The 27,107-nt window shown below is 36.4% G+C and overlaps 3 protein-coding genes across 6 annotated transcripts in view; 2 read left to right on the forward strand and 1 right to left on the reverse strand.

The window, feature by feature from the left end:
- Positions 1-27,107, reverse strand: part of LOC134842621 (2-Hydroxyacid oxidase 1-like) — a gene marked incomplete at its 3' end in the record, with an annotated part of 199,554 nt that overhangs the window by 164,355 nt on the left and 8,092 nt on the right. Inside the window, 3 exon segments of one of the 4 annotated variants that reach the window (XM_063859063.1) lie at positions 820-989; positions 1,172-1,365; positions 14,659-14,768. In XM_063859063.1, coding sequence (XP_063715133.1) covers positions 820-989; positions 1,172-1,329 — 328 coding nt within the window. 4 annotated transcript variants of the gene reach the window in all.
- Positions 7,120-14,652, forward strand: LOC134842614 (tyrosine-protein phosphatase non-receptor type 20-like). Its single transcript, XM_063859034.1, has 11 exons — positions 7,120-7,487; positions 7,911-7,937; positions 8,042-8,338; positions 9,571-9,819; positions 10,012-10,102; positions 10,488-10,662; positions 11,215-11,383; positions 13,340-13,474; positions 13,772-14,023; positions 14,196-14,258; positions 14,331-14,652. The coding sequence occupies exons 1-11, from the start codon at positions 7,311-7,313 to the stop codon at positions 14,388-14,390; spliced, it is 1,695 nt and encodes a 564-aa protein (XP_063715104.1). The 5' UTR covers positions 7,120-7,310; the 3' UTR covers positions 14,391-14,652.
- Positions 14,789-18,597, forward strand: LOC134842604 (uncharacterized). The gene is made up of 5 exons (XM_063859022.1): positions 14,789-15,078; positions 15,476-16,019; positions 16,192-16,622; positions 16,801-17,165; positions 18,013-18,597. The coding sequence occupies exons 1-5, from the start codon at positions 14,965-14,967 to the stop codon at positions 18,500-18,502; spliced, it is 1,944 nt and encodes a 647-aa protein (XP_063715092.1). The 5' UTR covers positions 14,789-14,964; the 3' UTR covers positions 18,503-18,597.

Below are 27,107 nucleotides of genomic sequence, written 5' to 3' on the forward strand. Positions count from 1 at the left end.
TGTAAAACTACTTTTTAGGCATTTTTGACATTCATAGTAATACAGGCAAAAAAAACACAAACATTTATCAGAACATTGAGTAGAAAAACTTAAATAAAAAATAATGATAACTCAAAAAAAAAAATTTTGCAGAAAACTTTCCGATTTTTTTGAAGTCTTTGGTTCTTAAAATGGAGCTACAAAACTCGAAAAATTAATTTTACTGCCCTCAAGTTAAGGGCTGAAATTTTGGATTTATCCGAATTAAACTGTTGTAAGAATGTTTGCTTGCTTTATTCGCTCGAATTAAGACGAAAAAATTAAAATTCCAAACCGGTTTTTCTCAACCCCGGAAAAACTTTTTCAAAGTTTTTAAATGTCGTTCAAACGGGCTTCAGTATGATATATCGCTCAACCCAGTCTGATGATTATTTGTGGTAGCTGTTTTGCGTGGAAAACGAAAAGAAAAAAACTAAAACACACCCGAATACAAAGTTCCTCCCCATTTTCAATGATCGGAACAACAATAATTACAAAACAACTTCTTCGGACATCCTTCAAATATTACTCTTTGTTTTCAATCTTTTCAGTCAGTAGTACTGAACTTTTGAAAATGGGCCATCCTTAAAATCTGCTGGGTCGTTGACCCGATACTTACTAGGTATCTAAGAATCCAAATTTTGATCTAATTGAACATTTTTATCAAATAGTAAACGATTCGACACCACACTTGACCCCAATCAGCGTTCGTTAAGGTATCTAAAATCACGAGAAAAAACGTGCTCTGCGTCATGGTTACTTTTTAGTTTTCGAAGATAGTGGCCATATACTCAGACTGACCTTTTTTAGCGCATGCTCTTGCAGTTGCAAGTTCTCCCTGTCCATGAGCCATTTTCTGCATGGCAGTGGGGGCCACACATATGGGACTGGAGACAATTTGGCCCAGAATAGCATGACCCTGAAGGGACACGCCCTCCACGTCACGCAGCACCCTCGGAATGAGACGCAATCTGAACCAACAACAAAGACAGAACTCATCACAAAAAAAACTCTGCACTAATTTTACTGTTGGTCGTCTAAAGATCAACCTTGGAGATAGGCAATAACCGCAATCCTCGACTCGGTTGGGCAGGAAAATGTTGCCAAGAATGACATAATTAGCAGAATCGAAAAGCTGGTTGATCTAGTGTACCTTCTGAATGCTGCAACATTGTCAGCTAGGGTGTGTTCTTCGTCTGCGCCCGACTTGTAGTAGTTGAGTGCGTTACGGGGCAGAATGTTCCGAGCCTCTCTCTCGAAGTCACTCAGACACACCAATGGGGAAAAGTCGCATTGCTTGGAAGAAACCATCTTTGATTTGCACTACTCGCCGCCGCCTTCTAATGACTAAAAATCAAAAAAGGAAATGTTTCGAGTAGACCTGAATAGTGTAAGTGAAACAAAACTAAATGCCAAATCAAATTAAAAATTTGTATTAATGGCAAAATTGTTTCATACCAATTTAAAGCGATAAGTTGATCATTTTTGCCGTTTTGGACAACCAGTACTCACCAGCATGACCAAAACTAGTAACCAAATTGAGCTTAACTCAGCGAATAAGGGATAAAAATTTGTGCCAGACATGAAAAGAAACCTTATATTAAAGATAGGCGCTGATTAATCCGACTTCCCGTAAGTCTTCTTACACAGCTTTTGCTTAAGAAGCGTTATTAAGTTTTTATCAGGAAGGTTTGAAAAATTCGATGATTTTAGTACCATTCAAAAAAATTTCAAACGCCAACGACGACAAACTTTATCGTAAGACATGCTCCTTAATTTACGCCAAAGTCCGATAAATATCTAAATATCACGGAAGCATATCTGAAATTCAGTTGAAGACATTTAACCAACTATAGCCAAACTGCCGTGCAAACTCGCTGAAAAGGTCTACCATGTTTAATGATCAAGTGAACATTCGTTGTATATGTCCGTTAAAACTTAGAGTTGTTAGAGCTCTGGAGTTTCGCAAAGCCGGCATCATCAAGTGTGAGCACTAGTCGTGGCTGATACATCGATGCTCAGTGTCTCCTCAATGTCATTGGAACCCGATACCCATATATTGTGCGAGCTATGTTCAAATAGGCGTTGATTAAATTGCAGTAAATTTCTGGAAACAAAAGCCAAAAAAAACGCTTACAAATCTGGAAACGCTTACAAATTTTGAACACAACCCCTCATATGTGGCAACCCTTTTTCTTCACAGCTTTTTTTATTTAAAAAAGTAATATCTTTCCTAATAGTTTCCCGAAGCTCAGGCCGGACGGAAGTGATGCTTTCGCTGAATGTATTTTTTAAGCTGTCAAGGAAAGCTAGCGTGAGCATGGCAAAAAGTGAACGCCCAGAAACACTACAAACAACTATATTAACTGGAACTATCGATGTATTATTTTCAAATTTGGGAATCCTGTGGGGAATTTAGTATAGAGATAAAGATAAACTCAGCTTGACGTTGAAAATTGGTTAAAAAGGGAGCATCAAAAAGCCATATCAGATAGATGACAAAAGAAAAATCGTAATCTATAACACAATTAAAACTTATCATATCATTGTCTTTTTCCAGCATAAATTCAGCTAATAAGTATCTTCACACAACGGCAAAGCGGAGCTTTTCACTGCTTGCAATACAATACAAGAAAGCCGCTAAGTCGAAAAATAAAATCGAAAAAAAATCGCAAATGTCGAGAGAACTGATCTATCACAATGAATGAAGGCATGGGAAGAAAACTAACCCAGTGGTACATAGCTCAAATTTGACTAATTTTTTCTATCAATTAGGCCAAGAGGTGAGTCTAGGATTTTCTCGAGATAAGCGAGTTCTCATATATTTTTCGAAAATTTTGTGGACCTTTTTTTTGTCCGCCTGAATCCAAACATAAAAATATTACTTGCCTGAGTTCAAAAAAAAATGTCCGGGTTAGAAATACGATTGTATGTTTGTGGTAGCTAGTGTTTGATTGTTTTGGCGTTCTGATTTGTTGAAACTATAACTGAAAATCAGTTTTCATGTCATTTTCAATTTTTGTTGCTGGTAAAGAAATGTTTGGCTTCGCCTGGACACAAAAATTAACAAGACTGCTCGTATCAGGGCGAAGCCCTGAATGTTCCGACTGCCTTTTAAGGTTTATGAAGCACTAATAAAATAAATATCATTAACAAATTAAATGTATAAAAAAGAAGAAAAAATTTTTCTAATATTTGAAATTTTTTCCATGAAAATCATCCCCCCACACGCCATATAAACTACCAAAGAATAGATTTAGCTCCTTGTAACAAATCAATTAAGGCGAATAAACTTCTTTCAACCAATTTGGAACGATTTCTAAGACGGATTAAATCTCCGCTTACGCGTTAATAGCGCGAAATATATCGCGCGTTAATTGTCCCAAATTAGCCAAAATGGTAATCTTTAAGCAATCATAACTTTACAAAAAATGATCACAGGTGAAAAATCTATTCAAATTTAAGCTCAGGACAACAATACCTTTTGAATGATATAAAAAAATTCCGTCAAAAATGGCTAGTTAAAAAGTCGAAATTTGTCTGAAAAAAAAAACCCACCCCGAGCACAAATATTCCGTTACTTTCGTATCGAAAGTCGGAACAACAAGACTGCTTGTATCAAGGCAAAGCCCTGAGCGTTCCAACTGCCTTTTATGGTTTAAAGAGCAGAAATCACTAGAAAAATTTAATGCAATAAAATAAAATTAGAAATATATTTTTTAAAATTTTTTAGAGATTTTTTTGTGAAAACATCCCCCCACACGCCATATCAAGTACAAAAAGATAGATTTTGCTCCTATTAAAACAAAAAAATAATGGCAGATAAGCTTCCTTGAACCAATTTGGAACGATTTTTAAGACGGATTAAATCTCGCTTACGCGTTAATAGCGCGAATTATATCGCGTGTTAATTGTCCCAAAATGGCCAAAATGGCAATCTTTAAAGCCCCATAACTCTACGAAAAATGATCACAGGTGAAATATCTTTTCAAATTTGAGCTCAGGACAACAATACCTTTCGAATTATTTGTAAAAAAATTCCGTCAAAAATGCCCTAGTTAAAAAGTCGAAATTTGTCTGAAAAAAAAACCCATCCCGAGCACAAATATTCCGTTACTTTCGTATCGAAAGTCGGAAAAAGAAGACTGCTTGTATCAAGGCAAAGCCCTGAGCGTTCCAACTGCCTTTTATGGTTTAAGGAGCAGAAATTACTTGGAAAATTTAATGCAATAAAATAAAATTAAAAATATATTTTTTAAATTTTTTTAGAGATTTTTGTGAAAACATCACCCCACACGCCATATCAAGTACAAAAAGATAGATTTTGCTCCTATTAACAAATCAATTATGGCAGATAAGCTTCCTTGAACCAATTTGGAACGATTTCTAAGACGGATTAAATCTCCGCTTACGCCTTAAAAGCGCGAATTTTATCCCGCGTTAATTGTTCCAATAGGCCAAAATGGTAATCTTTAAACCCCCATAAATTTACGAAAAATGATCACAGGTAAAATATCTTTTCAAATTTAAGCTCAGGACAGCAATACCTTTTGAATGATATAAAAAATTTCCGTCAAAAATGGCTAACTAAAAAGTCGAATTTTGTCTGAAGAAAAAACCCACCCGAGCACAAATATTCCGTTACTTTCGTTACGAAAGTCGAAACAAAAACTAGATCTGAAAATCGCAAAAAAAACGAGTTGAGACCAGTCTACAAAAAACTGGTTGAGATCCGAGTTACGTTATGAATTTTCTTTTTCCTTAATTAAAAGGGTAAAACACTTAAATAGGCTCCAAGCCTACGTTTGTTTTCTTCTTGTCTTGGTGTTGACTCGAAAAATTTTAAGGTCAGTCAGCCAAAAAAAGGATATTTCAAAACAGTGAAAATGGTGGCACTCTTTTAGTAGGCAGAGGGTCGACACCATGAGGAAGTGGGGGCATCCGTACGTCCCCCTAAATCCGCTTCTGGTTGAGTTACCCTGAATTTTTATTAAGAAAATGAATTTGAGCTGTTAATCTTTGGCATGATAGCGTGCCATCAATTTGTGAGTAATTAAAAACAGTAGGTTTTGCATTACGAGGCCAAACTGCGCACTAGATAGGCGCACAATTTAGTGTTTGCAGGTCTCTGGAATCCAGAGACAAGTCTTTAAACATGTTAAATTTTGTCGGAAGGATCAAAACAAACGAAAGAACAAAAGAAGATCAAAGAAAGCTTCCCGTCCTTGTTGCGGAATCTGCTTACAATTCACAAAAAAACAACTTGGCTTCGTGAGGTGCGTGTAGAAGCTACGGAAAAAAGAAAAAAACTTATTGCACTCTATAAAACGTCCAACTGATAGTTCGGGGCATCGCATATTCCGTGGTTTAACCGAATTTCCGCAAAAAATGAAACTATTGATTTGATAGTATAACTTGTTTCAAGACTATAAATAACTCAGGACCTACTTGAGGTGGTCATCTTATGTATCGACTCTAAGGGTTAACTTTTGGGCTCTTTCGACCCTGTGGGTCAAGCATGTAGATTTACAATGTGTCGACCCTTGTGACTACCCGTATCTAAAAGAATCTCAAAAAAACAGATATCACTATTAATGCAGATGTAGCGGCAGTTGCACATCTGGCCAGATCTGAAATTATGATAGGCAGATCTGACCAGTAACTTTTTTCTTTAAAGTGTTAGAACAGACATAGTCACGTCTTGATCAGATTTAATCAGCCATAGTTAAGACATGTTCATGTCTGCAAAAGTTGCGATATACAAATTTGCAGCTGTTTCACTTCAGTTTTTATTGTTCCTAACATTGAAAATGGGGAGGAACTTTGTACTCGGGTGTGTTATAGTTTTTTCCACGCAAAATCAGGTACCACAAATAATCATCAGACTGTGTTGAGTGATATATACTAAAGAAGCCCCTTTTAGTCGTAATTTGAACCTTTAAAGTTTCCAAAAAAAATTCCAGCGTCGAGAAAAACCGGTTTGAAATTTTTAGTTTTTCGTCAAATTTCGCCCAAATAAAGTGATGATAACTCATTAAACTGTTCATTTAGGCTGAAAAAAAACTTATTTTTCTAGAAGGAAACTAGTTTTGAAAGCTTCATTTGGCACTTCCCCGGAAAGAAAAAATTTTCTAAAAAAATTTTTAAAAAAACTGCAACAAAGCAGAAAAAAATTTGAAATTTAAAAAAAAAAATTTTTTTTTGATTTTTTGGTTTGTAATTTTTTTTGAAGACAACTGTTACTGTTGTTGATATGTCTAATTTACCAACTTCTTAAGCGTGTGTATAGGAAAGAACTTGCAATCTGAGTAAACGAGAAAGAAACCTTAGCTAGCTAACCACCACTTACCTGTTGAATGAATTAATTTGAAGAGTTTAAATAAGCTAAATATATGCAAAAAACTTGCAAATAGTTGTTTTGACTTTGTTACGAATGATGGATAATTTCGGTTTCCAGACTTGAACTCAACTGCAAAATAATTGCATACCGATATTTACCTGCAATATGTATAGGTCGGGTCAGAAGTTAAATTTAGATGATTAGCCAGCTTAACTGAATGATTTCAGCAGCTGGCAAACAGAGCGACCATTCTTGAACTCGCCTACAGATATGGTTTCAATCTTAGTTTGCTGAATTTGAGGTGATATGAATTATTGCATATAAGTTGTGTTGCAGATTTAAAGCACTCAATTTGCATTGCCAATCATAACACGAATGGCATGTGTTTGGCTGATTTCGTATCCTTATTAACCACTCGGGGAGGGGGGAGATGGAAACAAAAATAATTTATTTTCTCAAGTTTTCTTAAACCATTCAATTAAGCCCCGCCCAGACGTTCAGTAAGTATTGCAAGTTGTGTATTGCGATTGACAGTTGTTGAAGTTCAGCGCATTATGCCATTTTTATGAAATTCCGTTTCATAAAAACTTCGCAGTTAAAAAGTTATTTAAACGGATCATGTTTGTCATATCTTATGTAAAACGAAAAGCTTCAAAAATTATACTCAATGAAGTATGATGGCTAAAAAAGCGTTATTTGTCAACATATGGTAAGCTTAAAAAAGCAACATTTGAGCACTTTTATCTGTCTGCAACGCCACAAACAATACCATTAAAACAAATAAAATCCTAACCATTTGGTAGTCATACTTTTAAAAATAAATTCCCGAGACAAACTTTACATTAGCAGGCCATTCATGGTTATTCAGATCATACTTTAACATTCAGTCCTACTCGCGTCTAATTCATCGAAGAATAACTTTTTCGAATTATTGTTAAGTAATAAACTAATTATGATTTATAATGTGGAGATGGAGAAAGTGAAAAATGTGCCTCTAGGGATAAAATTATCCACAAAAGAAGAAGTGAGGATGAATGGAGGTTCATTTTTTGTCACTAAAATTTCACGACGAAGTGTTTACCTGGGATCACTTGGTCAAGAAATTCAAGTGGGAGACGAAATTCTTCAGGTACTCTATTAAATGCAATCTGTCTCTGCAGACAAAATAAGAAAAAAATAGAGAAGTTTTTTTTCCAGAGGCGCGAGCTTTCAAAAAAAAATCGAAAAAACTGGCGGTTTTTGAAAAATTTTAGGGTTTATGGTAGACTAAAAAGAAAAAAATAATACCAACAGATTATCCCCAATTTGGCTGCACAGCCTTTGATAGATCCTCTGCGTTTTTTATCTAAAAGCTGAACTACAAAATATACCCTCTGAAAATTTGACCGCCCCAACCACCCTCCTTCTCAGAAAAAGCAGTTTTTTTGGTCAAAAGCTTCAGCGAACATTTAAAATGCCTTACTTAAATATGCAAATATACAATGTTCTTTTGATTTTGTGAAAGTCAACAAAAAATCTACTGACGCCGAAGTAAACATTGCTTCCTGTTTAGATCATGTTCGACAGTCCAGAAGTAACGGTGAGCTACTTAAACATCAACTCAGCCAATATATAAATTTTTTTCTCAGCATGGCGCAATTATCACAAATGAATTTTAAATGAATTTTTATTCTTTGTTACCAGATTAGCAGTGAGCACTTCTTAAGCGATAAATTCGAAATCTGTCACCAAATAGTGGACAAAGTAAACAGAGGCACATTTTATATGAAATTGCGACGCAGAGCACACCAAAACTCGCCACAGTATTTAGTGGATAATTCACTCGAAAGAGAAATGTCCAATAGTTCTTCGGAGTATTCGCTCCCGACAGAAGAACGAAAGTACCATCGGTCGGCGACAGCAGAACAACTTGCAGAAAAAAGGAAAAAAGGAAGAAGACGCGTATTGCCAGACCCTCCCGAAGAGGAACCAGAATCAAAGGTACAAATCAAGAAAATTAAGCAGACCACACAAGTTGTATTTTTTTAATCACTATTGAGTATATAAACAAAATAAACAATTGCTATAAAAAATAAACAGCTCCTACCACAGTAACCAAAAAATTCCACAAGCATTTGATTTTTCGATAATTTTGTTGGGCCATCCTAAATTTTTTTAAGCCTCTGTCATTTTCATTCCCAACACAACTGCAGATACTTGAAAGGCCAACCCACGGCAGACAACGGCTGAAACCTCATAACAGGGAAAATGTGTCGTAAAATATAATGGCAGATTTTGGTTGTAAACAGCCAGCTTGTTACGGTTAAAAACCTTAAAAAATGCAGAAAAGTTGGAGTGCTTTTTCACAAACAGGAGCGGATTTAAGGGAGGACGCCCTTTCCTCAGGTATTCGACTCTCTCACTGACCAAAGGGTCCCCCTTTTGTAATTATTTTTATGTCATCCATTTTTGGCTGACCAATCTTAAATTTTTTCTAAAGGCGCCTTGGGTGCCAATTTACACTAATTTTGAAGGGCAGCGCGCGCCGAAAAAAGACTATTTTTTGATCAAAATTTTCCGAAAAAGCCCATAAACGTCACAAACTATTTCGATTTAATAAACGCTGAAAAATATAATTCGAATCCGGAAATTCGCGTAGTAAACTTATTGTGTAAATATTATATAGTAAAAATTCCGTTTAAAACTTAAGCTTCTCGAAAGTCTGGAAGAAAAAATGAAAAAACTTTAATCCTTCAAAATAATTTTACAGTTCTTAAGATAACATGCCGTTGTTTTGAACTTTTAACTGATTGGACAGTTTAGTCGCTACTCCTTAATAAGTCCAACTTCGACTGCAAAAACAGCAGTATCGCCGACACACCAAGTTTTCGACTTTTTTCAATGAAAGTCTACCCTACTCCTCCTCGATTCGCACCTGCTTTATATTTACTTTCTGGTGGCTACGTGTGCATTTCATAGTCATAAGCAAAATGCGCCCCCAATCTGATCATCTTGAAATGTAATTGGCTGGTGGATTCAAAAAAATTGCCTGAAAGTCAAATAAAATGTAAAGATGTAAATCATGTAAAATTCTTGAGCCTTTACTTTTCAAAAAAAATTGCTTCTATAGCGATCACGGAAAAGAAAAAAAAGCTTCCCTAAAAAACTAACTAGTCATTCCCTGAAAAAAAAACCGATTTATGTTGCATAACGTGTTTCTGGTTCAAACATAGATTATGCTGGACGCCTCACAGATGAAGTTGGTAGATAGAGAAAGGGCGATGGCAATACATGACGACGACACCAGCAATGAACAGCAACAGATGCTCCCTCCCCTCATTACAGATGAAGAGTTCCAGAAAGTACCACTGGCTACGATAGGAGCTGGATACACTTCTGAGTACTCGGGGTCATCACTGGCGGATAAAATTAACCAATTTAAAGATCAAATGACTTCTGGAGATCTTATGCGAAAGTATCTGGCAAGTTTCTCATTTTGACAGTTACCAATGAAAAAATGAATTTGTCTATTGTTAACACGCGCATTAATAAACATGGTATGTTTTGTAATACATCTTGGTAAATCTGATTGAAAATTGACATTAATTAGATTACCCAGCAGCAGTTTAGGTTAATACCAAAAGGCAGTCCTACAACTTTTTCATTCTTTTCAGTCTGTTCCACTTGAGGTTAAAGGGGAGACACAACATGCAGGCAGAATGTCAAACAATATATTACACAACCGATACCCAGATGTAGTACCGTGTAAGAAATGGCTCTTTCAGATTTTTTTTGCTGCTTGGGCTAGCATTTGGAGCTATGTTCTAAGCTTACTTGTACTTGGGTTCCACGACAGCAAAGAGATCGAAGAAAAATAATTCTCTTAATATGCTTAAAATTTAACATAAATAGAAAAAATCTTTATTTCTTACAATTATCATTCAATCACTGAAAAACAAATTATCAAAAAAAACTGAAAAAATCTGAAACATTAAGAAAACTGAGAAACTAAAAAAAAACATGTGATAAAAAGCGGTACATTCTCCACTAGAAAGCTTACAGCGGGATTTTTTTTCTCAATCAAAAGAAAATAGGAGGAAACTGTGGAAAACCTTTTTTGTTCTTGGACTATTTTTATCCGTTTGTTCAGATGACTCAACTAGAGTGATTCTTAAGAACGAGCTGCAGGATTACATCAACGCCAGTCACATCAGACTAGTCGCTTGTGAAGAAGCTTCCTATCATAATCCCACTGGTTTGGAGAAGAGCCATCTTGATGAAACAGTGGATGGTGTGGCTGTCAATGGTCACAACAGTTCAGCAGGGTGACCATAATAAAAATAACTTCGGACAATTATTCAACTATTCAAGGCCAAACTGTTTTTTTTTCTACAATTTGTCAATCTATAGCTATATCAGTTGTTAAGTGGATCCTCAATTTTTGGACTTAAGGTAATCCTAAGTTATAAAAAAACTGATAAAAACAAAGTTAAATTAAATCTTCCCGATGAGAAAGAAAAGAAAAGGCAGGAAATTTTTTTACAAATTAATTTACTTGCCCAGATCAAAAAACAAACAGTTTGACATATCAACTCCTTATTTTCGAGATCTTTGGCTAAACTCTTTGGCGCGGTACAAGAAAGATAGTTGGAATTCGAAAACATAGGTGGTTACATTAAGCGCCTTAAAATCTGTTTAACAATAGTTTTTTTACATTTTTGATATTTAAAAAAATAGCAGGACGCATCTTTTTTACTTCTTTTTTCTAGGAATTCGTCTATAATACTTGTGCTCTTTGCCAACAACTTGGTTAAACGAACAAGCAATTGTAAAAATCAACATCAAAAAACTTATTTGAGCCCAATTGAATATTTCAGCAGCGTCTTGAAAGGGACTACCACGGAAGATAAGATCTGGTTCATCGCAGCTCAAACTCCTCTTCCTGCGACTACTTCCGTGGCTCACTTCTGGACTATGGTGTGGCAAGAGCGAGTGAAGGTGGTAGTCATACTCAACGACCACAGTGACTCAAAACACAGTCCAGAGGTGAGCGATGATGGCTCTAGTACTTAGCAGGGTAAGAAGACAAGTGTTGTTTACCCGGAGTGTTTTGGTTTTTGACTTTTTCAACTGTTATTTAGGTGTTTAAAGAATGAGTTGATTTAGTTTTTGCTAACAAACATGCCAATGATCATTGTGATTGTGACAAGTCAGCCTTGATTAATTCAATTCCTTCGAAATTGCCAAAGTAGTGCCATGCTTGAACAACTCCAGGAGTTTTGAAATTGATTGCTTGTACTTCTGTGTTTTTGTTTCAAACCAATTTATTTTTTAAGAATTTACCGCTACTGGTTGTCACTTGGTGCGAATAGTTGCGCTCTACCGATTGTCGCACTTTGGCAGTTGACAATTTCAGCGAATTTCGACCAGCTGAAGTTTTCGACTTATCGTGCCCGCTAGCGGCCTTAAGCCAAAATTCTTAAGTTATAAACTAATTTTCAAAATTTGCGTGTTGTCGCTTTCCTTAAATTGTGCGAGTTGTCGCTTTCCTTAAACTTTGAGAGTTGTCTTTCGTTTCGATTTCTTGCGGTACCGACAATGGTACCGCAACAAACCGAAACAAAAGACAACTCGCAAAATTCAAGGAAAGCGACAACTCGCAAAATTCAAGACAAGCGATAACTCGAAAACTTCAAGGAAAAGGACAACTCTCAAAGTTTAAGGAAAGCGACAACTCGCACAATTTAAGGAAAGCGACAACTCACAAAATTTAAGCAAAGCGACAACACGCAAAGTTTAAAAATTAGTTTATAACTTATATATAAACTAATAAGAATTTTGGCTTAAGGCCGCTAGCGGGCAAGATAAGTCGAAAACGTCAGCTGGTCAAAACTCGTTGAAATTGTCAACTGCTAAAGTGCGACGATTGGTAGAGCAATTATATTCGCACCAAGTGACAACCAGTAGCGGTAAATTCTTTAAAAAAAAATTGGTTTCAAACAAAAAAAACAAAAACACACAAGTACAAGTAATCAAATTCCAAACTCCTAGAGTTGTTCAAGCATGGCACTACCTTGGTAATTTCGGAGGAATTCAATTAATCAAGACTGACTTTTTACAATCACAATGATCATTGGCATGTTTGTTAGCAAACATTAAACCAATTCATTCTTTAAACACCTATTTAACAGTTAAAATTGGCAAAAACAAAAATACACCGGGTAAACAACACTTTTAGTGTTATGGCTAGTTTTGAATGTTCCAATTGCCCTTTGAGGTACTTGAATTACTTCATGTTGAAGAAAAACGGATAAACTGCTTAAAAAAATAAGGACAAACTTTTAAAAAAAAAATGCGAACAAAAAAATTAAGTTTTTGTAAGATTTTCCTGTGCAAATCTTCCTCCAAGCTGAGCTGTTACGCCAATTATTCCGACTTTTTAATCAAAAGCTGTACGCGTAGCTCCAAAATTTTTTGTATTTCGGTTTTACGCCACATACAGTACCAGAAAGACACTTCATGCAAGGTCCAGAAATAAATCACAATTAGGCTTTACTGTTGTAATTCGTTCTCCAAAATAATATATTACATTTTTTGGTGTCAAGGTCAAAGAATGATGATGTAATGTCAGATTAATGAATTCGACTTTGAAAATTTTGTCGACTTTTCTTTAGGTCGACCAAATTGATTTTTCGAGTTCTCCCAAAGTACCATTTTGAAAAAAAAACAGGCCAAAATTCCCCCCCCTCAAAATAAGTATATAATGGCGCCATAGGCTCCTTTAGAAAAATTTTATGGTTCGTCACCAAATATGGATATCTCAAAATAGTACAAAGGGCTCCTCCGCGCCCCTAAATCCGCCCCTGAGTTTCAGCTAAAAAACTTTGGCAAAAAAAATCATTTTATCCTTGTAATATATTTGTTTGCAAAATGAGGTTGGTCGAAAATTTGTGCTAACTGCACAGCAACAAGCTATTCTCGTTTATTTTGAAATGTTCTTAGAAACAGAACAGCGACCTATTTTGGCCGAAGGAACAGAGCATCTGTGCTACATACGGAGGGCATCGTATTCAACTGGACTACTCGCAGAAACTGGAACATTTCTCAATACACAGGATACAACTGCATTCTTTTTTGGTATATATTCACTTCGCTTATTGATTTCTTCCTCCAAATATTAAGTTGAAGTTCCTGTGATAGACTCGCATTGCAAGAACACGCGCGTTCTTTGATTGAAGTCAAATTTGGAGTGGAATGAAAAAGAACGCTTTCAAGCCTACGCCCAATTTAGAAGGTGATATAATTTTTTAAGAAATTTATTGGACAACGTTTTGAGCTGGGAACAATTCTTACCTTGACTTTAAGACATCTACCCCCTACAGAACACTAGCTACCTAGCCGCCTTGATGAGATGCGTTTTTTTTTGCATTTTAGACGGGTGTCGATCGCAAAATCCTATTACTACACTATACCAATACCAACTCGACGTTCGAAAAACCACACTCCGATTATCCTTCAGCCGAGAGGACTTCTTCGATTCACGACTTCATTCGGTTTTGCAACTTTGTTACGATGAACACGCACGACTCTTCGCCTCTTTTAGTGTCATGTAAAGACGCAATTGGTCTAACGGGAATTTTCATTGGGCTAATTCAAGTGTTCAAAGCCATTCAAATAGGACAGAAAGTAAGAAAAAAACTGGGAAAAACTTTTAATTTCACAAAATCATTTGAAAATTTTGAAAAAAAAAGAATTGCCATTTTTAAAGAGCACTCAAAAATAATCACTCAATCTTATCTCATTTTTTAAAAAATTTAAAGAAACTATATTGATCAAAATCAATTCAATTACTTTTTAGATAAAATTGGAGGAAATTTTGCAGAAAATGCGGGAATGGAGGCCCAATATGATCTACAAAGAAGTAAGTTTAAATAAACCAAAAAAATTTCATTTAATTTGAAACCAACTGTTTCAGGGGTCACTAATGTTTCAGGGCCAGTACGCATTTTTTGCTGAGTGCTATTACGAGATTCTTTCATCGCTGAAACCTTGACAAGAAACAGTCTCAAAATTATGCCAAAAAAAGCGGCCAGTATAAGAGTAGAGTCCAAAAACAGAAAGGGTCTAATTAAAGAACGAAACGTATAACAATCTCGGGCCACCATCCTGGCAACTATCGGCATAGAGCGACGACGCGGGCAGAGTCACCAACCACCATGCCACTGACAGAGACTTTTTTACTATATCATAACTCTTATTCTGCAAAATATTTTATTTGCATTCTGCTTTTGAACCATTCGAAAATTAAAAAATTTACTCACCAAATACTGCAAATAAACTTGTCGGATGTTTGGCTGCCTTTGTGCTGTTCGACTGGTCGTCTCAGAATTGAATTTAAAAAGTTGTCTTTCTCATTCATGAACCATTTTCTGAAAGTTTGAAACATTGACCTTCAGCATCAGTTCAAACGATTATTGTCGTCGAAGAAGTTGAACTTCCGAAGAACGTCATCTTTTCGAAAATCAAATGTCGTGGGACTACTAATTTTGTTTACTAATTTGAGTTTATTTTAAATTATTTTTTACGATTGAATTTTTTATTCGATTATTATCCTAGTGGTGTTGAAAATGGGTGTAGTCGAATACTGGAAGGAGAATCTGCCCCTGATTATTCCCCTCTTAGTTCTAAGTAGCCTCTTCATTCTATTCATCTGGTTCTTCATCTGCAGGCAGTTCAAAAAGGTCAGTGCAATTAAAGAAAAAATAGCATTCAGCCCCACTGACCGAGGTCGAAGGCTTCTCAACGGCAGTTTTAACTAGATTCCTCAGCTCGAAAACCAATTCTTTGAAGCAAGCTAATTCTAAAATGTTCAATGTTTGCAAGAAATGGTTGATGAATGAACCCTTTTTGAGGATATTGCACGAAATAAAAACTTAGTTCGGAGTAAAAAAAATCATATCTGTCACCGAAAACGATTTCTAAACCTCAAAACATTCAAATTTTGAAAGGTCTTTCAAGAATTCTACTATTAACGAGCAATAAAAAAATAAAAAGAAGGATTGTGTAAGAATTATAAAAGATAATTTCAAATGAAAAAGCCTCATACAGAAATTGCATAACTATGCTTTCTGTTTCAAGAGTATTGTGGCTAGCGCAACACGCTCACTTTACAATCTCACCTCGAGTCCTAACCCAGCAGCCAACCAATCAAACTCAACTAATCGAACGAGCGGCAAACGCAGTCGTGCCATATCGGACGAATCTGAACCAGGATTCGAGTTGATAACGTCATCGCCCAACAACGCGAGAGGATTACGAAGTCAGACGCCAGGTCGCAACTCGAGAAATTACCGAGGGAATAAAATGCAGCTAAGCTCACAGTACGATCTTTCGGGTCGAAATTTTCCAATCGGCGCTGGATTTGAGTCGTACCCTGAAACTTCCGACTCGACATTTAATAACGCCGAGCATAACTATGTAACATACGAGAACGAAGTGTTGCCAGTGAATGTATACCGCGTGGGACATCAGCCGAGGCGGAGTCGTCGGGCGATGTCGTCACAGTCGCACAATCTGAGACGACACTCCTCGGGTAATCAGAGGTTTAACATCCGACGACATGCAGTGAGTCACCCTAGTCAGAGCAGCTCTCAGTTGGAGTCCCAATTTATTCGCTTCCAGAGTGAGTACTTGTTTTTTAAACTAAGCCAGCCATAACTACATTCGCTCGAATAAAAAATGTCCAATATGATCATTGAGAATTGCTGATAGTTTTAGTATGCCCAGATCTAAACTGAAGTTAACTGAATCGGCTGGAAAACTTTAATAATTAATCAATGATTGACATATTTTAGACGGTGAATCCGGTCAGTATCCAGACTGCTTGAGAAGCAGTTTTACAGTTTTTCCAACTGGCAACCCTTTGGACCCAGAAGACACACTCGCCACCAGTGCAGCGCAACATTCAAGGCGGAAACAACGAGAACGGGATCTCCACACTCGAATGCTGCAACAACTGCTACAGGAAAGAAACGCTCACGATGGGAACCCTATGGATGTGGAGGAGAGATTCCCGGGTGGGGGATTTGGGGAAGTGGACTTCGGACTGACACCCGTGATGGAGGAGATGGGAGGGAGTGGCACACTTGTGGGAGGGGGTGGATCTGGACTGGCTAGTTCTACTAAGATCCAGGAGGGCCTCTTAGTCACAAATGGGTCCAGGGGAGGAAGAGGGAGGGTGGAAACAGAAATAACGGGACAGATTGAACAAAAAAACCAAGTGAAGGTGACAGAATCTTGATCAAATATGACGCTTTCAATGTTTGCAGTATGCGATGAAAATTTAAAAAGTAAACGAACTGAAAGCAATTTCGATTCGATGTTTTTCTTGACTGAAAGAGCTCAAAACAGTTTTAAACCATTCCTTGAATTGCTTTAATGGAACTGTTTTTTCGTGATTTTAGAGTGATCTGATGTATCCTGTGCGGGGGAGAGGTGGTGTTGCAACGCTCGCAAGAGAGGGTGGGGGCGTTGGCGGAGGATATGGAGGTTCGGGATACATGAACAGATACAGCACCCCTCTTCCCCCTGGCAGCCGTCCACCCATGATGGCGATGATGCGGAGGAACACCTCCAAGGCCTCCAGTGGATTGCACTCTGTGGCCACTACTAACCAGTCCAGTCTGAGGACCCATTACACCGACCACAATGACCTCGCCCACTCCATCTCCAGCATATCACTGAACTCCACCTATTTGGATTATTTGGGGAGAGGGGGAGATGACAGTACTCATCACATGGCATCTATTTACGACCATTCACACCACAGGTCAGCTTTTAATATAAATCATTTCTCAAATAGTATTTAAATTGTTACTTGATATTAATAGCAAAACAGGTACACATGGGGCAAAACTATAGCACTGAAAAAGTATAGTGATAAATAATGTTGCAAGTTAGGAATGGGAGTAACTCCTTTTTCAACTAATCCACGCAAGGTAAGACGATCTGAGAAACAAACATTTAAAAAAAAACAATTCTCGATACAGAATTTCTTTGAAATATCTTTTCAAAATCCTAATAACAAGAGAAAGAGATCAAAAAATGCCCTTTTTCGACTCTCTACACGCGTTACACCGTGGGGTACCTGAAAAGAGTTGAAAAGTTTTTAACCTGAGTCTGAGTCAGGGGTGTATCTAGGATTTTATCGAAGGGCCAGAAAGCTCCGCCTGTTTGGTTTTAAAAAGTTCAGCGCCGCAGCCGGTCTTTTGAAAAAAAAAAAACCGTACCACAATGGCCTTAAAGAGCACTTTGGAGAAGGTTTTGACCAAAAAAATTACCTTAAGAAAACGTTCGGGATTGATCAGCCGAAAGTTGATGTCAAATAGTATCGAAGGTACACCTTTGTTAGTTATGACATGAAATCAAAGACCCCCCCCCCCCCCCCCTCTAAGTCCACCCCTGCCCTCCGGCCATAGTTCAGTTCATATCTAGTGGATTGTCGAAATAGCTAAGAGCAGAGTAATTATCAATGCTGCTTCTGAGGGCAGTGCAAGTTCGGATGGGGCAAGATTAACCTTTGATAAAATAAACCAAAATAGTCAATGGCATTTGCAACAATGTTCCGGAATAACAAGAGCAATTAAAAAATTGTTTGATCTCCATTAAATGTTCAGAGCCTTGCCGAGACATTGCTCCTCGGATTCCGAACTAGAAGCCATGACAGGGTCACGAAAGTCTATGAGCCGCGCCTTCAACTTCCACCCAATTGCAATGGACACACCCCAGATGACGAACTGTCACAATTTCCACCACGTCCCTCAACGTGATCAGCAACCACAGTTGGCGGGGGATGATCAAGCAGAAGTACAGGTGGCCGAATTGGGACCCAATGAGCGACGAGCAGAAAATAACCACATTATGCAGAGAACAGGCAACACATCACAGCAGACGCCGAGACGATTCAGATCGGATCAGATTTTGTATCAAGGCCAGTGTCAACTCTCGGCAACTCCGGATAGAAATGGAACGAGTGAACAGCGAATGGGAACCCAACTTGTTATGGGGGACCAGAAACCGACTTTCATAATCAGGGGAAGTGAGATCGCAGAAGGGACAGTAACTACGAACGAAACTGGGAGGGACGAATCACACCAATGGGTTTAGGAGAAACAGATATAACACTGTTTTTTATATACATTGAATTGATCTCGATGTTTTATTGCAATCTAGTAATGGCAGGAAACACGCATCTCGAAAAAGCGTTTCTCTTTGAAGAGTGATTTCAATATTTTAATAAAATCTTTAAAAAAATTGCATTTTGAATGCTCCAGATAAAACTTTAAGAGCACAAGATAAAAAACGTTTTATATTCGCTCAACATGAAGCTTTAAAAATTAAGAATAACTGCAATGACACCATTTTAGACTCCCAGAAACAAAGAACTCCACCCTCTATAATACTTACCAAGAATCTATGCCATTATCGCCAGCTGCTAGAAAACAAAGGGTGAACAAAACAAAACAAGAAAATTCCAAGTGGGACTGCATTTAATAGTGAAGAGTAACATGTAGCAATTAGCAAATTTACAGTTGGAAAACGGGCCTCCCTTAGCCAATCGAGGAAACGATTTGCAACGTTTCGGAATTGTTAAAACACTACGAAAGCTTGGGCTACCTTCTGCAGCGTATAGACGATTTCAATAAGACGAATCGCTATTGAAACTGTTTCAAGTTTTTGAAACTATTCAAATACTTTGAGAATGAAAGCTTTGAAATGACTGGATGCTCAATAGGGGCTCAATCAGGGCGAAGAATACCCTCTGTAGGTACCCTCCCTACCTTATTTAAGTTTCCGTAACCTCGAAAGATCTTAGAAATCACTGTTAAAACAATATGAGAGCAACTTAATTCCAACCTGTCATTCAAGGATACTTTAAACACTGGTAAAACAAGGAGGAGAGTAACATTTATTCCATTCTGTCTAAAAAGTGGTCTTATTATCGAAACTGATCAGATTGAAAATTTGCTTGTTAATTTGATTAATTTTGAAGAAAGTAAGGAATATATGCTTCTAGTGATTTTCTAGTTTTCAGGAATATTTTGGAGATCGAAATAAGGTTGACGATTTTATTTTATACACCAAGCAAGATAGTGACTCCCTGATATAAGAGTGTAAAAGCTTTGCGTTTGAAACTTCGCAATTCAGTACTGTTCGGGACTCATTTATGCGTGCTGTAAAGAATTGATCTACGATGATGAAAACGTTACCGCAAATAAGTTATGCGTAGCAAGTTATCCTTGTCCAATCTGTTCCAACTTGAAATGAGGCAAGCCAAAGGGTGGAATCCCTCATACGCGAAGGTCCGAATGCGCGAAAATGGTAGCGTCCCTCTTGCTTGAAATTTACTTTAGTTTACTCTCAGCCTATCAGAATTGAGTATTCAAAATCTCAAAGTAAATCGTGAAAATCTCAAAGAAAGAAAATAAATCCAGGCCATTAGTGTTAATACTGACCGATTAGATAATAAGCAGATGAGTTTTCAAGACTGAAAAAATCTTATGAACTTGAACTCATAAATCTTGATATTTATCTGAATAGTATTGCGGTTGTAACCCGCAATTTGTAAAATTTTTGATTATTTTCCACTGATTTAAAACATTTTCTGTTAATATTGACTTCGATTTTGTGAAAGGCATTTAGCCAATAGGAACGCTTAGCGATTTTGATTGGTTGAAACTTTTCAAGCTTTCGGTCCTTCAAGCATGAGAACCCTCCCCCGCGAAAATACAAATCATCCAATCAGATTTCAGTAATCTAAAATTTGGAAAGAAAGTAAACATTTCCAGGGACTGGGGTATTGAGATTGGCCGAATATAAAAACGGCAGAAATATGCAAAATTTTAATATTGTCATTGACCGCCGCAAAATTGGACAAATGTTACATTTCAAGGGTTTCGTAATGAAAGAAGCAAACTGTTTCTTCCCTTAATTCTTTTTAATTGAATGGCAACTGCTTCTTTCAAAAAATTGATTTTCGGCTAATTTTGTTTTCGGTTTTTCGCACAAAAGTTTTTTTCGCGTATTCAGTTCTTCGCGCATGAGAATAGCTCCCAAGCCAAAGGGTCACAATAATTGCCTGTACGACTCAAACTTGAACACTTATTTTGTAAGGTTCGCAGGGGGACGAAAAACAAACAGTTCAAGATTTATAATTAATGAACTTTCTTTTCCAAAACTATTTGAGACCAACTATTAAATATAGTAAAGGAATAATTGGAACAACATATGAGCTAAACTTTCTCGAGGGGGGGGGGGGGGCGGATTTTCAAAAGAAATTTGAAAAAAAAAAAAGCCAAAAAAGGCGTTTTTAGGCACTTTTTGGAAAATGTTTACCAAAAAATCGCGTTTTTTCGGCGCGCGCTCCCCCCTTAAAATTAGTATATATTGGCGTCGAAGGCGCCTTCAGAAAAATTGTTAGTGTCCGTCACCAAAAATGGATATCTTAAGATAGTACAAAGGGGGACCCTTTGGGTCGGCAGGGGGTCGAATCCCTGAGGGGGAGGCGTCCACCCGCCCCCCTAAATCCGCCCCTGTTCACAGGGTAATAAAATATTTTCGGTGAAATCGGATTCGTAAAATAATTTTCCCAGCTTTTGCGTATTTTTATTGTAATTTTTGCCACTTTAGTATTTAAAAGCGAGAAATCTATTTTTAAGGTTGGTACCAATTGCGAAACCACTCCAAAATCTCATTCTATGAATGAATTAATTTTATCGGCGACTTGATTAATTTAAAGGCAAATCAACCCATAGAAAGGTTCTAGCTTCAAAAATTCTTATTTTTACCGAGCGGCTACTTAGCCGACAATTTTTGGGTAGGCGACGCTCTAGCAAAAAAAACTCATAAAAAATTGTTGTCATAAAACAAATTTTTGAGCGGTTAGGTTTTGAAACAAAACTTTTACTACCCATCGCTCCCTGCAATGCTTAAAACATGTAACTTTTTTCTTTCAACTAAGCAAAGTAGGTTGACCTAGTCGATAAAACATCAGCCGAAGCCATTTGAAAATAAAAACTTGAATAAAATTGAAAAAAGAACGAAAAAATTATCAACACAAAATTTCATAATCCTAACTAGCAGAACGACTGTCAATTATAGTAACAACCAGCAAATTAAATAGTAAAAACTCAGCAAAAAACCCACACACTGAAATTGCAGAAAAGAAAAAAAAGTGCAGAGGAAACATTGCTTTTAATTTCACCAGACTTAATATGATGCAATTTATTTTTCGAAACTCGAGCCTAAGTTTTCCCAAAAATGGGTCATTTTGACGTTTTTAGCTAATCTAGAATTACGCTGAAACTACCGAGTTATTTGACGAGAAGTTCATATCAAAAGAAGCCTCTTACACGAATTGACAAAATTTTAGAATGGCAAAACTTCCTTACAGTATCCACAAAACGTTTGAAACTTGTTTTTAAGCAAAGATTTTGATTTTATATATTAAAAATGAGCTTTCCTGGTTATCAACCAAATATATATACTCATATACAAGTATTTGGAGATTTTACTATAGGAGAACTTTGTCTGGCTGTGTAAGAGGCTTCTTTTGATATAACTTTCTCATAATTAACTAGGTAGTTTCAGTGAACTTCTTGGTTTACTAAAAAAACCAAAACTACCAACTTCTTAGGAAAAACTTTGGTTTCGAATTTCGAAAAACAAATAGCACCATATTAATTCTGGTGAAATTCTGAGCATTTTTTGTCTTCTTCACTTTTTGTCTAATCTAAACAATATTTGAGAAAATCACCTATGAAATATCAAATTTTGTTCGTTTGGTCCGGATAATTTAAATCAGCGCCATACTATGTCCTGTCAATGGCATGTGTTAATTGTCTAGGAAACAAGACTTTGAGTTAAACAAAAAAAATAATTGTTATATAACTTCACGCTCCTTTTCGAACTCTTTTTATTTGAGCAAACCCAAAGGCACACAGGAACCGGCAAAACTTTGACTATAACAATTTTGTATTCTTTTCTACGGTTTGAATGATAAGCCGCAGGAGTATATCGGACAAGAATATTGCTTTTTGACGCGCTGTTTTCTCTCAAAATCATTAAGCCGATATGTCTGCGCTCAATGCACTTTTAAAGATTCCGTTAAGCGTAGTCGTTTCAGAGTGGAAAATTTAGAGTCGCGAAGCTAACGATATCTTGAGACCACGGGCTCGTTTTACCAACTCTCTAAAACTGATGAAGCGTAAATGACTTTGGAGGAAATTGGACAGCAGTGATCATTGCAACAGCAGATTTCGTGAGGTTGTTGTTACAAATTTTGACACAGAGGCGAAGCAGAGCTTTGCATGCTTGCAGTACAAAAATGAATCACTATCATTAATAGCAGATGTAGCGAAAAAATCAAAAAATTGTTTTTTTCTAGACAAACTATAAAAACTGCAAAAAAAATCAAAAATATTGGAAGTGAATTATTTGCACCTTTACAAATCTTACAAACACAGGCGAAGCAAAGTTTCGCTTCTCTTGCATTACAACACAAACATAGCATGACAAACTAACCGACAGAAATGGAAAAATTGACCTACCAAAAAGTTTCCTACTTTTGTTTTAATTTTGTCTTGAATAAAAATTCTTTTGAAGAAATTTTACCTAAAACTAAATCAATTGAACGTAAAAGTAGCATTGAAATATAACTTATGAAGCCAAAATTTTTTGATTAGGCACACGTTGCGCAGAAATAATTATTGTTTTTACACAGAGACGAAACTGAGCTTCGCACCACTTGCGATACAAATATGAATTACTATGGAAATCAAACAGAAAAAATTCGAAAAATCGTTTTTATCAATAAAAATTGCACTAAAAGTCCAAACTATCCAGAAACAAAATGCTTGCATCATTAGAAGCTCTACGAAGAGTTTTGGGAAAGCTATAGAGAAGTTTTCAAAAAAAGTCTTTCTGCGGAACTAAGCAGACAAAATAAGCAGACAGACAAAAATCTAAATTAACAAGAAAAAAGTCTCAGCTGGAATCGATCTCCTGGGCTTTGTCGTCGTCTCAAGCATTGGGATTACGGCAACTTGGAAGAAAACTAAACCGGAACTAAGCCTACCAAAAAAACAGACGAATAATAAATCTTAAAAGCACAAAAACTCCAGTTTGCAAAAAAAAGTCCAGTCCGATTCGAACCGCAGATAATTAGCCGTCCTCAGCAGTTGTTTTACCTCTATGCCAAATGTTCCGGCTGTTTGATCAGATTTGAATTTATAATTACCAAGCGGTAGTAAATTCGAAAAACCTGAGCAGAAACCCTTCATGACAAAAAGAAATTCAAAAAGTTCTTAACTTATAAAAAAAGATGTTGAGTCCCTTTTCCACTCAGAGCACATATACGAATGCAAAAAAAAATTTGGACTTAAAACGCAACAGGAGGCCACTAAGTTGATATTAATTAGAACGAAATTTACTAAGCTGATGAAAAAACGGAAAAAATGAAAGAAAAAAAAAGAAATTTTAACATATCGAGCTGGTAAAATTAGAACAAAAGTGAGAAGAGAGTTTTTTTTGATCCGGAACATTTACCGTTTGAAAAAAACTGGTCCTGGGTAGATTCGAATCCAAGACTTTTACTGTCCTAGGCGCATTTGTTACCACCAGGCTAAGTGTGCCAGCGCAAATTCAAATTTTTCATTCATTATGAACCAAGGTACCACCGGGAGGCTAAGGAGTCCTGCGGACCAAATTGTTTACGGGAAAAAAACTTAAGCCCGATTGCAATACCCTGGCTATCGCAAGGTTAATTAGAAAAACTAAAAAACTCGAAAAAAAACTTTGAACTCCTCCATCAAAAAAATTAGATAAAAACCTACTCAAAAAGGTCTCAAACTTTTAAAAAAAGAAGAAAAAACAGAAATTTTAACAAACCGAGTGGTAAAAAAATAACCGGCCTAAAAAGTGCGGACGTAGGCAAAAAAATTGTGTATCCCTTAAAGCGACCAAAAATTAAGTCACTGAGCCAAAAAAAAACAGGAAAAAAAATTTGTTTAGGCCGAGTATTGTTTAGGTGTTTAAAAAAAAAAAAAAGTCAATGCGAATAAAAAAATACGAATCGCAGCAAAAGTCAAAGCTAAAAGCAATTTTTAAAAAAGAAGTTCCAACATTCGGCAATAAATCCGACAAAAGATTAGCAGACGAGTAATTGGCCGCCAATTTTCTTCGAAACTGAAAATTTCACGTTTGATAAAAAAAACTGCCCTGGTCAAATTAGAACTTACAACCTTTGCCGTCCCAGGCGTATTCGTTACCTCCACGATAGGTGACCGAGAAAGTTGAAAAATTTTAATTACTATGAAACAAGGTACCACTATAGATGGGTCCAGAAGTCCACTAGAGATGAGTCCTGTGAACGAAGTTATTTACGGGAAAAAGCCCGGTAACCAATTGCAATACCCTTGCTCGTCGCAAGGGTATAGAATTAATTAATTAAATTTGCTCGTTGTGCTTCTTGCATAAGACAATCTTCAATTTATTAACTAGCCCAGAACAAGCTTCGAATAATTAACTAGCCCTTTTTGAAAACAAAATATGATATGAAAAAAAAATTTCATCTTGAGCTCAAATTTATAAAAACAATTTACTTCGATCAAGTTCAGGGGTTTAAGTTTGACTAATTTTGGACAATGACACGCAATACTTTACGTGATTTTAACGCGTAAACGGCAATTCATTCCGGATCAAAAATTGTTCCTAATTGCCTAGATGCAAGCCCTTTGGGCTTATTGAAAAAATCCTTTGATGGCGAAAGCGAAAAATGGAAAAAAGTTTCAGCCAACCAGACCTGAGTAAAACTAAGTTCAAAAGAAATAGCAAAATTCTGAAAAATAAGCAAACAAAACTTTTAAGACAGATCATTGAAATTATTTTGACCAACTAAAAAAAAAGCAGATTAAAGATACATGAAGTTTTAAATATGACCAAACTGAAGATGCGTTGAAAAAAACTAGTATTTTAAGAATGGTGGCAATAGATGATTTTAAAATACTCGTTTTATCCAGAGCATTCTCAATCTGGCAATTTTTGAATGTTCATTTATCTTTAAACAGTTTATTTTTGTATTTGGTCAAAATTAAATCAATGATCTGGATTTATTTGCTTACTTTGAGATTTTTCCAATTTCTTTTGAACTTATTGTGACTCAGGTTTGGTTGACTAAAAACACTTTAACTTTCGTTTGCAGGAAACATTTTAACTTCTGTCAGATTGCAGGAAACAAAAATTAGCGCAAAATGATCAAAACATCAGCCAATTCAAAAACAACACTAGCAGCTTATTAAAATGAAGCCTAGTAAAATTTTCCTATCTAGACAGAGAGGGGGAACAAATTTAGTTAAAGATTGTTATAAATTCAACCCAGAGGCGAAGCTGAGCTTCGAACTACCTGGGCTACAAATATGAATGACTATGATTGAAATCAAAGGAAAAAGAAATCCAAGAAATCGTTTTTGTCAATAAAAACTGCTACAAAAGCCCAAAATATCCGGAGCAAAATAGCCTGCACCATTATAAACTCAAAAAAGACCTTTGGGAATGCTATAAAGAAGGCAAGCTTTCAAAAAATAGTCCTGTCTGTGGAAATAAGCCAACAAAAACCAACAGACGGACGATAGCCCGAAAAAGCACAAAATCTGTAGTTTGCAAAAAAAAGGCCCGGCCGGATGCGAACCACAAACCTTTGCTGTCACAACCTGTTGTTTTACCTCTACGACAGATGGTTGATTGGATTTGAATTTATAATTAACAAGCGGTAAAAAAAGTCGAAAATACCTGACCAGAAAGTCTTCATAAACTGAAAAAACTCTAAATTTTCCAAAAATTTTATGTCCCTTTTCTTCTCAGAATACACACATTCGGACAATTTTTTTTCGGTTGTATCAACGCAATAGAAAGCCACTAAGTCGATTATTATGCAGCCGAGAATTATAAAGCCGAAAAAATGACAAAAAATTGCAATTTTAAATCGGGCTGGTAAAATAACAACTAATGTGATAAGCAAATTTCGATTCAGCAGGATTTTTAAAATGCTAAAAGCAACTGCAGTGAAAATTGTTCACAGTTTTACAAAAAAAACCGATTCTTAGATTTGGCAAGAAAGCCGACAAAACATAAGCAGACAAATAATAGGCTGAAATTTTTTGATCCGGAAATGTAGCGTTTGAAAAAAAACTGGTCCTGGTCTGATTCGAACCTGACATTTGCCGTCCCAGTCGTATTTGTTACCACCAGACTAAGTTTGCAAAAGGCACCGCAAACTTTATAAAGCAAGGAACATCAGGAGTCCTGAAGACAAAGTTTTTACGGGAAAATTTCTAGTACCCGATTGTAATACCTTGATCATCGCAAGGGTAATCGAACATCAAAAAGCAGAGTTTCTAATCATTAATTATGCGGCGAATATCATTGTACATGTCGATTGACTATAGATATCAAAGAAACATATCTGAAAACTTACGGCAAACAACCACAACTCAGATTTAGATTCGTTAGTAGCAGAAAGGTTTTGACAACAATTGTTTGCTGATTTGAGAAAAACCTTTCAAACAACTTTATGATCAGATCGTCAAAACTGGATAGAAAATTTGCTACTGCCAGTGATCTACAAAATTTTCCGTTCAATGAATCAATACAGAAGCCAATTACTGCCCCATATTCCGCCAACAATTCAGCTGGATTCGCAATTTTTTGCACCCAA

The sequence above is a fragment of the Symsagittifera roscoffensis genome, chromosome 1, assembly GCF_963678635.1.
Source record: "Symsagittifera roscoffensis chromosome 1, txSymRosc1.1, whole genome shotgun sequence".
NCBI classification, from domain to species: domain Eukaryota; kingdom Metazoa; phylum Xenacoelomorpha; order Acoela; family Convolutidae; genus Symsagittifera; species Symsagittifera roscoffensis.

Bases quoted from the DNA above. Each gene is read 5' to 3' on its own strand.
- LOC134842614 (XM_063859034.1), top strand. From the start codon at position 7,311: ATGATTTATAATGTGGAGATGGAGAAAGTGAAAAATGTGCCTCTAGGG. The intron at 8,339-9,570 runs GTACAAATCAAG...GTTCAAACATAG, and splicing joins AAGAGGAACCAGAATCAAAG to ATTATGCTGGACGCCTCACA. The intron at 14,024-14,195 runs GTAAGAAAAAAA...ATTACTTTTTAG, and splicing joins CCATTCAAATAGGACAGAAA to ATAAAATTGGAGGAAATTTT.
- LOC134842604 (XM_063859022.1), top strand. From the start codon at position 14,965: ATGGGTGTAGTCGAATACTGGAAGGAGAATCTGCCCCTGATTATTCCC. The intron at 16,020-16,191 runs GTGAGTACTTGT...GACATATTTTAG, and splicing joins CCAATTTATTCGCTTCCAGA to ACGGTGAATCCGGTCAGTAT. The intron at 17,166-18,012 runs GTCAGCTTTTAA...TTAAATGTTCAG, and splicing joins TACGACCATTCACACCACAG to AGCCTTGCCGAGACATTGCT.